General features: G+C 39.8%; 1 protein-coding gene across 1 annotated transcript; it reads left to right on the top strand.

Annotated features, from left to right (window-relative positions):
• The first annotated feature begins 35 nt into the window (after positions 1-35).
• Positions 36-13,132, top strand: LOC125345061 (Fanconi anemia group M protein-like). Its single transcript, XM_048337310.1, has 4 exons — positions 36-59; positions 4,494-4,625; positions 6,299-6,425; positions 12,819-13,132. Exons 2-4 carry the CDS (start codon positions 4,539-4,541, stop codon positions 12,932-12,934), a joined length of 330 nt encoding a protein of 109 aa, XP_048193267.1. The 5' UTR covers positions 36-59; positions 4,494-4,538; the 3' UTR covers positions 12,935-13,132.
• Positions 13,133-14,356: the final 1,224 nt, after the last annotated feature.

Raw genomic sequence — 14,356 nt, 5'->3', positions numbered from 1 at the left:
TGAAGCTTGTTGTGCACCTTGGGGAAGAACTGGCAGCCATCCAAAAGACATACATCCAGGTAAGCCTTTTTTCTCCTAGTTCTAGGTTTGCATAAATTCACTGGCAGAATCTAGAAAAGAGAACATACAGAATCCATATATTATAGAATCCATATATTGAAGAGGTCTTTGAAGTTATGAGTTTGGGGATGGATTAAAGATGATGAGTGATTTCTTTGCCACTTCTTCTATTGAGACATGAATATGTTCTTCTTTCTTAAAAGTGGGCTGGCTCTCTGAACGACCTACGGAATTTGATGATTGCATGTTAGCCACATGGTTAAGAAAGCTAACCATGTAGAAGAAAAAGGAGTAATCAGATAGATCTATGAGCCCAGGTAACCTTTTACAAAGCTGCCAGCAATCTAATTCTCTAAACAATAAGGAGGATAGACTAGTTTTCCTCCAGTACTTCCATACATATTTTTTTCCTTTTTCTTTCTTTCTATTTTGCTCCGTTTTGTTTTTTTTTGCCAGTCGTGGGCCTTGAACTCAGGGCCTGAGCACTGTCCCTGGCTTCTTTTTGCTCAAGGATAGCACTCTACCACTTGAGCCACAGCACCACTTCCAGCTTTTTCTATATATGTGGTGCTGAAGAATCGTACCCAGGGCTTCATGTATACGAGGCAAGCACTTTACACTAGGCCATATTCCCAGCTGCATTCGTGTTGTTTTTTTGTGTGTGTGTGATATTGGAATTTCTGTTCATGCCTTCCATTTGCTAGCCAAGCTTTCTAGCATTTGGGCCATACTTTTAAGGTAACTTTTTAAATTTTTGATATTTAATTATCATTTCAGCCTTTCAAGAAGTTCAAATCTCAGCTGGTGGCCCTCACCTGAAATCCTAGCTACTCAGGAGACTGATATCTGATGATTGTGGTTCAAGGCCATCCCAGGAAGAAAAGTCCATGAGCTGCTTATCCTCCATCAACCAGCAAAAAGCCAGAGTGGAGGTGTGGCTTAAGTGGTAGAGCACCAACCTGAGTGAAAGAGGGAGAACTTGAGGCCTTTATTTCAGGTGCCAGTAACTCCAAGGAAGGGAGGAAGGAAAGAAGGGGAGGGGAGGGGAGGGACCTTTGTAAAACTAGTGTAGATTTCATTCCAGTGGCAGCTACTTTGAAATTTTGTGGGGACACTGTTTTTTTTTTTTTTTTTTAACATGATTGTCATTTTCTTTCTTTAATTAATTAATTAGTTTATTTATTTTTGCCATTCCTGGGCCTTGAACTCAGAACCTGAGCACTGTCCCTGGCTTCCTTTTTGCTCAAGGCTAGCACTCTGCCACTTGAGCCACAGTGCCACTTCTGGCTTTTTGTATATACATGTGTTGCTGAGGAATTGAACCCAGGGCTTCATGTATATGAGGCTAGCACTTTACCACTAGGCCATATTCCCAGCCCTGTGGTTTCTTTTTGTTGTGAAATCTCCATTACAAAGGGCAAAGGACAAACCAATACAACAGTGATGCTTCAGGCTCTGAGTTTGATTCCTCAGCACCACATAACCAGAAAAAGCTGAAAGTGGCGCTGTGGCTCAAGTGGTACAATGTTAGCCGTGAGCGAAAAGAAGCCAGGGACAGTGCCCCGGCCCTCAGTTCAGGCCACAGGACTGGCCAAAGGAAAAAAGAAAAAGAAAAAGAGAAAAAGAAAGAAAAGAAAAAGATAATATAAAGAAACTGTATAACTTGGGGGGGGGGCAGCACTAGGGAGGAACGGAGGTGGAACAAAATGGAGGAGGTAACTAGTTTACAAGAAATTTCCTCTCTGCCTTACATATGTAACTGTAGCCCCTCTGTACATCACCTTGACAATGAAATTAAATAAAAAAATCTTAGCATTATTTTTTCCTAAGTATTATTTATTGAAGATATAGAATATTCTGGTCATTCTCTCTTTTTTTCTTCTTTCTTTCCTCCAGTCCTCCCTCCTGCCCCCACTCCTTTGGTGGCAGGGTCTTTCATAATAGATCAGTCCCCTAAGCACTGAACTACATTCTTAACTCCAATATTTGCCTCATTTGTTAGTCATGTGCAGTTAGAATTTCACTTTGTTAATATGTTTACAGTGCTTTTTTTGTAAGACAATGTATTCAGGAAAGCTGGAAGAGAGAGGTAAGAAATGTACTAAAATAAACAATTATTTGTCACTCTGGCAGCTGTTCATGTAGAGGTCTCTTTCTTCCTTCATTTACCATTAAGATTACTCCTGTTGGTTTACTATTTTCTTTCTGGAATGCTTGCTCCGTCAGAACATAACATCATAGACTCAACTCATCGTTCATGTTAACATACGTAGCCTCAAAGCTACGTAACTTTACTCTCTTTTAGATTCTTTTTTTTATTCTAAGGTGATGTACAGAGGAGTTACAGTTACTTAAGACAGTGCATTTCTTTTTAAACAGTGTCACACCCTCCCTCATTTTCTCCCAGTTCCTCCCATCCTGAACAGCTCCCCCCCAAGTTGTATAGTTCATTTCCAATGTAGTGACTGTCGAGTATCACTGCTGAATTAGTGCACAATTGGTCCTACTGTTCCTAAGCTTCCCTTCCCCTCCCCAAATGAGATAAACTTGTATACATGACAAAGGATACAGAAATAAAAAATGGCGACTAAAGGGAAAACTAGAAGAAAAGAGGGAGAAAAAAACCCACAAACAATATGATGAAAAAACTTGTTATTTCCATTTCTTGGAGTTCACTTGGACAAGCATCATTTTTTGTGTTCATATGCACACAGCGCTTGAGCCCTATGATCCTCTCCTAAGAATATCCTCCTTTGTTCTCACTGTGTGAATGTTTAGAGTCCTGTTTAATCTATCATGTCCAAGTGTAATATTTTTGTCCTTTACTATCCATTAAGTTTATTTGTAGATTTATAGATACATTCTATTGATTACAAATGAGGGAAACCATATAGCCTATATTTCTTCAGGTCTGGCTTGCTTCAAGTCTGTTTCCTTACAAATGGGGCAATGTCCTTGTTTCTGTTGGAAGCATAAAATTCCATGGTGTACATATACCACATTCCCCTGACCCACTCAAGAAAATGTGATATATATATATGTGTGTGTGTGTGTGTATACATATTTATACACACACATACATACATACATACATACAATGAAGTTCTAGATTCTTAATTGTATTAATAACATTGTATTTATCAAAATTACCTATTTTCAACTGGTTATGTGGCTATGCCTGTAATCTTAGAACTCGGGAGGATGAGGCAGGAGGATTACAAGTTTGAGGCTAATTTGGGCTACAAAAAATAAAAATAAAAACACTTTCCACGGGAGGGAGGGGGGCATGAGGGACAAGGTAACAAACAGTACAAGAAATGTATCCAATGCCTAACGTATGAAACTGTAACCTCTCTGTACATCAGTTTGATAATAAAAATTTGAAAAAAACAACAACAACAACAACAAAAAACACTTTCCACAACAAAACCAAGAAACAAAACTTATCTATTACCATCTTTTAGTCTTTTTTTTTGTCCTAGAATCAGGGATCAGACATAGGACCCTGCACTTGCTAGGAGCTTCAATCTCCATCTCTATCCATTTCTTGATCCTTTGGTTTCCTTCCTTGGATTGTAAACTATGAGAGCAGCCAGCGTCATTTGTCTTAGTCATAAGATTCCCGGTATTTAAGAGGTACATTTGATGTGTGATGGATATTTAATACTGGTTGGAAGAATTAATGAATGAAATTAAAGACATTTCAATTTATTCAACCATCTGCAAACATTTACTTGGGACCTATGTGCTATTATTTGTTCTAGAGGTGGAAGATGCAGCAATGAAAAATACCACTGCCCTTCTTTTTCTTTCTGCCAATCCTGGGGCGAAAACTTGCCTGGGCACTGTCTATAAGCTTGTTTTGTTTGGCTAGCTAGCATTCTACTTTTTGAGCCACAGCAAGACTTCTGGCTTTCTCTGAGTAGTTCATTGGAAATAAGAGTTTAATCTTGGGGCTGGAAATGTGGCTTAGTGGTAAAGTGCTTGCCTAGCATGCATGAAGCCCTGGGTTCGATTCCTCAGCACCACATACACAGACAAAAGCCAGAAGTGGCGCTGGGGCTCAAGTGGCAGAGTGCTAGCCTTGAGCAAAAAGAAGCCAGGGACAGTGCTCAGGCCCTCAGTCAAAGCCCCAGGACTGGCAAAAAAAAAGAGTTTAATCTTTGCTGTCCAGGCTGGTTTTGAACTGTGATGCTCAGATCCTGAGTTGCTTGGATTACAGGTGTGAGCCCTAGCTTGTGAGGCCCATGTTTAGATACTATCCAGGTTTAGATGTCAACGATGCTTCAATTTTATTATCTATGCTGTGTTAGCCCAAAACTTCATTTCAAAACAAACTTTATTAAATATATTAATTACTTTAACATGTGGCAAAAATTAATATGTTTGAAAAAAGGTCTTTAAACTTACAATATTTTTTTTTACATTTGCAGAGTTTGGAAACATTTGCAAGTTCTCTGATTCTGAGCAATGTTTTGATGAGAAGAGATATCCCCAATCTAACCAAGTACCAGATAATTCTGGCCAGAGATCAATTTAGGAAAAACCCATCTCCAAATATTGTGGTAAGTATAAATGTTTATGATAGGAAGGCTAAAACATAAAATGAGTTATTGAAGCGTATCACTGACCCATGAAAGAGCAAATTGTAGCTAAATTTGAATCCCAGAATATTTAGGCTTACTTGTAATACCAGAAAGGAAGAAGCATCACAAAAAACTTGTAATACTTAATGTTCATTGGAGAGAAGTAGGTGTATGAAAATATCTGTCAAGCTGGGCCCAAGGTTGGAAGAAAAGCTCACTATATAAAAAGACACCCAAGTCTAGAAGTGTAACTCCATGGAACATTGCTTTTATTTAGCAGTTCCTGGGATCTGAATTAAGGTCTTTGCTTTCTTGGGCTCTGGATTTTGCTGGTTAGGTCTTGAGAAAGCATCTTGCTTCCTTCCTAGACACATGCTTGATCAGCCTAGGCTTTTAGTTGCTAGGATGGCTGGTGAGAAGTATTCTTGAGGCAGACTCCCAAGTAGCAAGGAGCAAAAGGGTAAGAGCACCTAGCTAGAGAAAAAAGATTTTGGGGCTGGGGATATGGCCCAGTGGCAAGAGAGCTTGTCTCGTATACATGAGGCCCTGGGTTCGATTCCCCAGCACCACATATACAGAAAACGGCCACAAGTGGCGCTGTGGCTCAAGTGGCAGAGTGCTAGCCTTGAGCTAAAGGAAGCCAGGGACAGTGCTCAGGCCCTGAGTCCAAGGCCCAGGACTGGCCAAAAAAAAAAAAAAAAAAACAAAAAAAACAAAAAAAAAAAAAAAAGATTTTGAAGAGGCCAGAGAGAATAATTAATGAATATTTGTGACTACATAGGAGTCACTTTTATTTTACACCAGAAAATGCAGTCCTGCCATGCCAAACAAACCTCTAAAGGAGTCTATTTCACTATGTTATCTAAAACATGAATAAACATGTTTAAATTTCTTCCTAAAGTTAAAAGTTCACTAAAATTTTCAGTAAATCTAAACTTGCTGATTTTGATTTTATTGGTGAGTGTATTTGATAAAGAGGCAAGTTTACTGTTTCAGATAGTTAGGGTGCTATAGAAAACTATTCAACACTGTCAGGGAAGAATTTAGAATGATTCACTGAGAAATGCCACTAAAAATGTAAGCTATAGGAAAATAATTGAAATACATTCTCAGTATTCTTCTTTTAAATCTTTGTTACCAGGGGCTGGGAATATGGCCTAGTGGTGGAGTACTTACCTAGCATACATGAAGCCCGGAGTTTGATTCCTCAGTACCACATACATAGAAAAAGGCAGAGGTGGAGCTGTGAGCTCAAGTGGTAGAGTGCTACCTAGCCTTGAGCAAAAAGAAGCCAGGGACAGTGCTTGTGGCCGTAAGGACTGGAAAAAACAAAACTTGGTTATCATATGGGCACATTAGCCTGAGAGCATGGGTATAGTGCTTGTATCTTCATGTTTCTTTGGTTGAATTTAACATGTGCTGATTGTTTTGGGGTTTTTTTTTTTTGCCAGTCCTGGGTCTTGGACTCAGGGCCTGAGCACTGTTCTTTTTGCTCAAGGCTAGCACTCTGCCACTTGAGTCACAGTGCCACTTCTGGCCATTTTCTATATGTGTGGTGCTGGGGAATTGAACCCAGGGCCTCATGTGTAAGGGGCAAGCACTCTTGCCACTAGGCCATATCCCCAGCCCAACTTATTATTGATTTTTTTCAGGGATGTCATCAAGGCATAATTGACGGCGAGTATGCCATTTGTATTAGTTTATATCATGGTTATGAACTACTGCAGCATATGGGAATGAGATATTTTTTCCTTTCTGGAATTACGCATGGAACAAAAGGTACGTGGTATGAAATTATGTAAAGAAATGATGAAAATATTTTTGTTGAAGATACATAAAACAGTCATCTAAGATGCTTTATTGTTATGATTTGGGTTATTATTTTGCCAGTCTTGGGGCCTGGACTCAGGGCCTGAGCACTGTCCTGGCTTCTTTGTGCTCAAGGCTAGCACTCTACCACTTGAGCCACAGCAGCACTTCTGACTTTTTCTGTATATGTGGTGCTCAGGTATCAAACCTGGGGCTTCATGTATGTGAGACAAGTACTTTACCACTAGGCCACAATCCTAGCCCCAGATGCGTTATTTTTAAAAGCAATGAGGTGTTTTTGAGTAATTGCTAGAAAACAATACATATGACTCAAACTGGGAAAACCAGATGTTTTTTATTTTTAAATTGCAAAAATCTGCATTCATTTTTAGAGTTGAATTTCTTTTTACTAACTAATTTGTTTTAAGTTTACTTATTTGTAGAACCTTTCTTACTTTTTTTTTTTTTTTTTTTTTGGCCAGTCCTGGTTTTGGACTCAGGGCCTGAGCACTGTCCCTGGCTTCTTTTTGCTCAAGGCTAGCACTCTGCCACTTGAGCCACCACGCCACTTCTGGCCGTTTTCCATATATGTGGTGTGGGGGAATCAAACACAGGGTTTCATGTATAAGAGGCACTAGGCCTTGCCACTAGGCCATATTCCCAGTCCCCCTTTTCTTAATTTTTGAAGGAATGACATGGGTAAAAAACGAACTTAGCCGAAATGAGACCTTTATGAAACTATAACTGCACACATACACATGGTACTTTAGCAAGTGTTAATGCTTTCCTCCACAAAGATATGGATTTTCATTTAAAATTCTGTCTTGTGTTAGCTGTGTGTAGTGATGCATACCTGTAGTCTCGGTTTCGTAGAAAGTTGAGGCGGGACGATTGATTCTGTTTAGGACTTTGAGGTACATCTAGGTAATACAGCAAGCCAAAACCTAAAATATGCTATAAGAATTATAGATTATAAGAATTATAGAATTATAAGATTATGACCCAGAAGCCCCACTGTTGGGTATCTATCCAAAAGCCCACAAACAAAATCACAGTAATGCCACCAGCACAACAATGTTCATCGCAGCACAATTTGTCATAGCGAGAATCTGGAACCAACCCAGATGCCCCTCCATAGATGAATGGATCAGGAAAATGTGGTACATATACACAATGGAATTTTATGCCTCTATCAGAAAGAATGACATTGTTCCATTTGTAAGGAAATGGAAGGACTTGGAAAAACTTATACTAAGTGAAGTGAGCCAGACCCAAAGAAACATGGACTCTATGGCCTCCCTTATTGGGAATAATTAGTACAGGTTTAGGCAAACCATAGCAGAGCATCACAAGGCCCAATAGCTATACCCTTATGAACACATAAGATGATGCTAAGTGAAATGAACTCCATGTTATGGAAACAATTGTTATACCACAGTTGTAACTACTTTCAACGTCCTATGTGTATGTGTAGTTTCTATTATTGATGATGTTCTTGTATCACCTTCCTATGGTTGTACCTACACTATCTCTGTAATCTTATCTGAGTATATTGGAAACGGCGTTTACTGGTATTGGAAGTAGGAAATTCAAAGGGAATACCAAATTTGAGAGACACAGGATAAAAAAAGAGAAATAACTACAAAAGCAATACTTGCAAAACTGTTTGGTGTAAGTGAACTGAACACCTGGGGGGGAGGGAAAGAGGGGGAGGGAGGGGGGCATGAGGGACAAGGTAAGAAACAGTACAAGAAATGTATCCAATGCCTAACGTATGAAACTGTAACCTCTCTGTACATCAGTTTGATAATAAAAAATTGAAAAAAAAAAAGAAAGATTATATATTGTTTGTCTTTTTCTTTTTTTCTCTGTCTTTTTTTAATCAGTCATTGGGGCTTTGGGCATGGGTGCTGAGTCTGAACTCTTTCGCTCAACATTAGCACTCTACCACTTTGAGCCACTGGCTCATTTGCAGTTTTCTGGTGATTAATTGGTGGTGAAAGTCTCATGGACTTGGACTGCTTGGGCTAGCTTTGAACTGAGATCCTTCGATTTCAGCTTCTTGAGTAGCTAGGATTACAAGACAGAGCCCCCAGCGTGCGCTTTTTTAAATGAGGCAAGGTTTCATTATGAATCCCAGTCGACCTTCAAACTTGTGATCCTTCTGCCTTACCGTCCCAAGTTCTTTTTTTTTTTTTTTTGACATCTGGGAGCTTGAACTCTGGGCCTGAGCACTGGCCCTGGTTCTTTTTGCCCAAGGCTAGCACTCTGCCACTTGGTCCACAGAGTTACCTGTGGCCTGTTCTCTATATGTGGTGCTGAGTCGTGGAACTCAGGGCTTCATGTATGTATGGCAAGCACTGTTTTTACTAGGCCATATTCCCAGCCCCCATCCCAACCAAGTTCTGATATGCCACCATGCCCAAATTGTTCTTTATTAATTAATATGAATTTTAAAACATTTTTTGATTGATGCACGCGAATACCCTTGTTTATATTTGGGTAACAATAGGTCCTTTAAATGTTTAAGTGTTTTATTGTCTGTTAGGATTAATACTTATTCAAGTTTATTGTTTATCAATTTAAACCTTAAATACATATTAGATATTAGCCTCATTTATTTGTAGTGAAAATCCTCAGTCTGATTTAAAGTTTAAATAAACATATTTCTCTTTGTTTTATTACTGACTTCCGTTTGGATGTTCCTATCCTACCTGTATACTTAGTTACTATTTAAATAAAAAGTAAATTTTTCACATATGCTTAAAGAACAATACATTAATATGATTACTTTGGAAATTATAGAAATAATTTTGATTTTTTTTCCTGCAGGAGAAAAATGTAAAGATTTTTTCTATACTCATCCAAAGTTAAAGAAATTAGAAGGGCTGGGGATATGGCCTAGTGGCAAGAGAGCTTGCCTCATACACATGAGGCCCTGGGTTCGATTCCCCAGCACCACATATACAGAAAATGGCCAGAAGTGGCGCTGTGACTCAAGTGGCAGAGTGCTAGCCTTGAGCAAAAAGAAGCCAGGTACAATGCTCAGGCGCTGAGTCCAAGCCCCAGGACTGGCCAAAAAAAAAAAAAAAAAGAAATTAGAAGTAGTTGTAATCAAACACTTCAGGTCATGGAATGGTAGGTAATACTTAGTAGTGTTGAAGGTATGGTAGTTGCTGAAAGTGCTAAGATTTCCACTTACTAGTTTATGCTAACACACCTTATAAAGAAGGAGGAATTTTGGGGCTGGGGTAGCCTTGAGCAATAGGAAGCCAGAGGTAGTGCTCAGGCTCTGAGTTCAAGGCCCAGGACTGACAAAAAAAAAAAGGAGGAGGAGGAATTTTAATTGTTCTAAATAATTAATGGTAAAAATTTGAATACAGGGCTGGGGATATGGCCTAGTGGCAAGAGTGCTTGCCTCGTATACATGAGGCCCTGGGTTCAATTCCCCAGCACCACATATACAGAAAATGGCCAGAAGTGGCGCTGTGGCTCAAGTGGCAGACTGCTAGCCTTGAGCAAAAAGAAGCCAGGGCAGTGCTCAGGCCCTGAGTCCAAGCCCAGGACTGGCCAAAAAAAAAAAAAAAAAAGAGAGAGAGAAAAAAAATTTGAATACATTTTGGAAAGTATGAGCAGTAGGAATGCTTAGAATAAGATAATAAGGGAAAAGTTAGTTTGGGGCCAGTAAGAGTGAGAGTAAAACCATCTATAATAAAGTGGTAGCAAGTTATGGCACATCGGGAGAAAGTTTCATGTGTAGAGAGTGGTTAGAGAAGCCTGTGTGTGAAATGTTTTAGCTGATACCTGGTGGAAGTGAGGGAGGCAAACTGGGGATTTCTGGAAGAAGGATTACTGTAGGCAGAAAGAATAGCATGGTCCAAGGACCCTATTTGTTAGTTTGGTTAGTTTTATTAAAGATCAGTGGACTAGATTAGGATGAGTGAGGGTAAGAGGTGTGCAGATGAGCAGTAATGAAGGCCAGATGGTGTAGGGCTTTTATTTTCCCCCTTCAGTTCTAGGGCTTCAACTCTTGGCCTGGGCACTTGCTAGCACTCTACTACTTAGAGCTACAGTGTCACTTCCTGTGTAGGGCTCAATTACTTATTTGGTGCTGTTACTAAGACTTGAATTCAGGATCATTCTCTTGCTTGGCCTTTTTTTTTTTTTTTTTTTGGCCAGTCCTGGGCCTTGGACTCAGGGCCTGAGCACTGTCCCTGGCTTCTTCCTGCTCAAGGCTAGCACTCTGCCACTTGAGCCACAGCGCCGCTTCTGGCCGTTTTCTGTATATGTGGTGCTGGGGAATCGAACCTAAGGCCTCGTGTATGCGAGGCAGGCACTCTTGCCACTAGGCAATATCCCCAGCCCCTGCTTGGCTTTTTTGATATTCAGTGTGATGTTCACCAGATTGATAGTTTGGAGACCAAAGAGGGTCTAGAAGGGTGTCCTGAAGATTAACGTCTACAGAGTTTAAAGCAAAGCCGTCACCAAGGAGTTTGAGAAGGAAATGGAGAAGTGTATGGGAGAAGGAGGGAAGAAACAGCAGTAGCAGTAGGAAAGCGTAGACTCTGGAACGCTTAAGAGAACTGTCACAAGAACTACCAAGTTTTCCTTTAATATGGCAGTGTGGAAGTCATTGATGCCTTTGATAGAGCCTCAGTGAAATGAGAGTAGAGAGGCTGGCGCTAGCAGGTTAGAGACTGGATTTGCAGTGAGAGTAGCAGGTTGTCAGGTATTGATCACACGCAGAAACTTCATGCTACAATGATTCAGAGCAAGTATGTTTAGAATAAGTTTATTTGCTATAGTTGCTTCTCTCAGCTCTTACTTTTTGCTTCTTTTGTATTGTGAACTATCACTGTATGGATTCCCGTGGAATAGTCTGAGCCAGTTCTTAATAAAATGGATTAGTGTGAAAATGAAATTAATTAATTAATTAGTATATACAGTGTTTGCTTACTGGCATTTGTATATGATGAATAAGGAAGGTAAAGGCATTGTCAACCTGACTGTACAAATGTGCAATCTCAGCATACAAGAGGTTGAGGCAGAAGGAGTTAAGAGTTTGAGGATAGGCTGAGCTACATAGTGAGACCCTACCTCAAAAAAGAAGAACATATAGGCTGGCAGCTGGTGGCTCACACTTGTAATCCTAGCTACTTAGGAGGCTGGGGTCTGAGGATCCTGCTTCAAAACCAATCGATGAGACTCTAGACTTTATCTAATAAACTACTCAGAAAAAGCCAGAAGTGGCACTGTGGTTCAAGTGGTATAGCAATAATAGCCTTGAACAAAAAGAAGCTCAGGGACAGAACCTAGGCCCTGAGTTTAAGCTCCAGGAGCAGTACAAAAACAAAGAAAAAAACCACAGACACAAGGAAGAAAAAAAAATTTCATTTGAAGTTCCATACCAAGCTTGAAAGCCAAGGCAAACAATCACAAAAATATCTGTGTAACTACCTGGCCTTTATTATCCCATTCATACTTCCATTTTCTATTTCATTTAGTTGCCAGTCCATTTTATTTCATGTTTTAGATTATTACCTTATTTTCAATGTTTTTTATTAACATGAAGTAGTAGGGATAATAGTATATTTTAGATAAGACATATCACTTAGAAAATATGTTGCTTGATCATAAAATTCATGTTCATCTTCGTGCATTCTGCTGGTTACCAAGAATAAGCATTGGCAGCGGCTTTAGAATTGACTAGAGGGTATTCTGCAGTTATCTTTTGTGAAGTTGAGCATGTGTGGCCAGGTTAAGAGGGCCTTTAGTGAACAGGAGGGAAAGTTGTAGGAAACTAGTGGTAGCTCTGCAGTGTGTTTTTCTGTCTGTCCAGAAAGTTAAAGGGGAGAGTCAGTCATGTCCTGTGTTCGGTGCTACTCAAAATGACTCAGACACTTAATGGTCTTCTTTGGAACTTTATATTTCATTTTATGGGTTATAGGGTTTGAACTCAGAAGCTGGGTGCTGTCCCCGAGTTCTTTTCTTCGAGGCTAGTGCTCCACCACTTTGAGCCACAGCTCCACTTATGGTTTTCTGGTGGTAAATTGGAGTCTGATCGACTTTTCTGCCCAGATAGGCTTTGAACCATGCTCCTCAGATGTGAGCCTCCGCTGAGAAGCTCGGATTACAGGTGTGAGCCACCTGTGCCTGACTACAACTTTATGATAGCCTATGAGAAATGGAGTCAAGATTGTTAAAATTATTGTGTAATGCAGTAGAAAAAGACGTTAAAACTTCTTACGTATATATTAAAAATGATTACTTAATATTAATATATGGCTTCAGGGTAGTGTTTTAAACTAGTTCTTCTGTAAAGACTTTTGAAAAGTTGTAACTAAAGTATTTTCTGTTCCACAGCTACAAACACCTCTGAAAAGAAATATGATGACACAAGAGTTATGATTGTTTTCTTCATTTCGAGACAGTGTTCAGGAAATTGCAGAAATGCTTTGAAAGCATCAGCCAATTATTAGAGTGATGACGTTTGTTGGCCATGCTTCAGGGAAAAGCATGAAAGGTTTTACCAAGAAGGAGCAGTTGGAGGTAATTTTGTAGATGCTGAAACAGAAATAAAACCAATTAACATTTAACCTTTTTTGTAATCACTAGTCACTTGGCTACCGAAATAAAATTTTATAACAAATGTGAAAAAAAATGACAAAGTACGTTTTGAATGGCCAGATAAAGTCCTTTATGAGACTACATTTTTACTCAATGATGACACTTTAACAATTATTATTAGGGGGCTGGGAATATGGCCTAGTGGCAAGAGTGCTTGCCCAGTGTACATGAGGCCCTGGGTTCGATTCCCCAGCGCCACATATATAGAAAATGGCCAGAAGTGGTGCTGTGACTCAAGTGGCAGAGTGCTAGCCTTGAGGAAAAAGAAGCCAGGGATATTGCTCAGGCCCTGAGTCCAAGCCCCAGGACTGGCCAAAAAAAAAATAAAAATAAAAATAAATATATATATATATATAATTAGGGTTAATCAGTTTACTCAATCAAATTTTTAAACCTTAGCTTTCAGTTTGCAAACTTTTTTTCTTCTTCTCAGTCCTGGAACTTGAACTCAGAGACTGGGTGCTTGCTATCCCTGAGCTCTTCAGCTCAAGGCTAGAGCTCTACCACTTGAGCCACCGCACCACTTCCAATTTTCTGGTGATTAATTGGAGATAAGAGTCTGACAGACTTTCCTGCCTGAGCTGGCTTTGAAGTGTGGACCCTCAGATCTCAGCCTTCTGAGTAGCTAGGATTATAGGCATGAGCCCACAATGCCCGGCGTTGAACTTTTCTTTTATCACTCAGTAATAAACAGCTTTTGGACTGATCCAGATTCTTGGACCACACTTTGAGTAGCGTCATTAAAACTGAAGTGGAGGGGCTGGGAATATGGCCTAGTGGCAAGAGTGCCTGTCTCGGATACACGAGGCCCTGGGTTCAATTCCCCAGCACCACATATACAGAAAATGGCCAGAAGTGGCACTGTGGCTCAAGTGGCAGAGTGCTAGCTTTGAGCAAGAAGAAGCCAGGGAGAGTCAGTGCTCAGGCCCTGAGTCCAAGCCCCAGGACTGACCCCCAAAAAAAAAACAAAATGAAGTGGAAACATTGAAGAAGTAATTGAATATGTAAGTCTTGAATTTAGGGGTAAAATTCATGGAAGTGAATATTCAATGACAGATCACTGCCAATAGGAGGTACATAAATAACAGCTTCCTTTCTCTCTTTAGAAATATGTTAGCTATAAAAGAATAATATTTTTTCGGTGGGATTGGCTTATCCCTATAATCCTGGCTGTTTGGCAGACAGAGAGCAGGAACATAAAAGTTTGAGGCTAACTCCAATAGAAAGTTCTCAAGACCCTATATCTCAAAAATTTCCAGGGAATAAAACAGAGC

The sequence above is a fragment of the Perognathus longimembris genome, unplaced genomic scaffold (genome assembly GCF_023159225.1).
Source record: "Perognathus longimembris pacificus isolate PPM17 unplaced genomic scaffold, ASM2315922v1 HiC_scaffold_5261, whole genome shotgun sequence".
In the NCBI taxonomy this organism is placed as follows: Eukaryota; Metazoa; Chordata; class Mammalia; order Rodentia; family Heteromyidae; genus Perognathus; species Perognathus longimembris.
The sequence above is the reverse complement of the archived record's forward strand: the minus strand, read 5'-3'. Positions and strand labels throughout refer to the sequence as shown.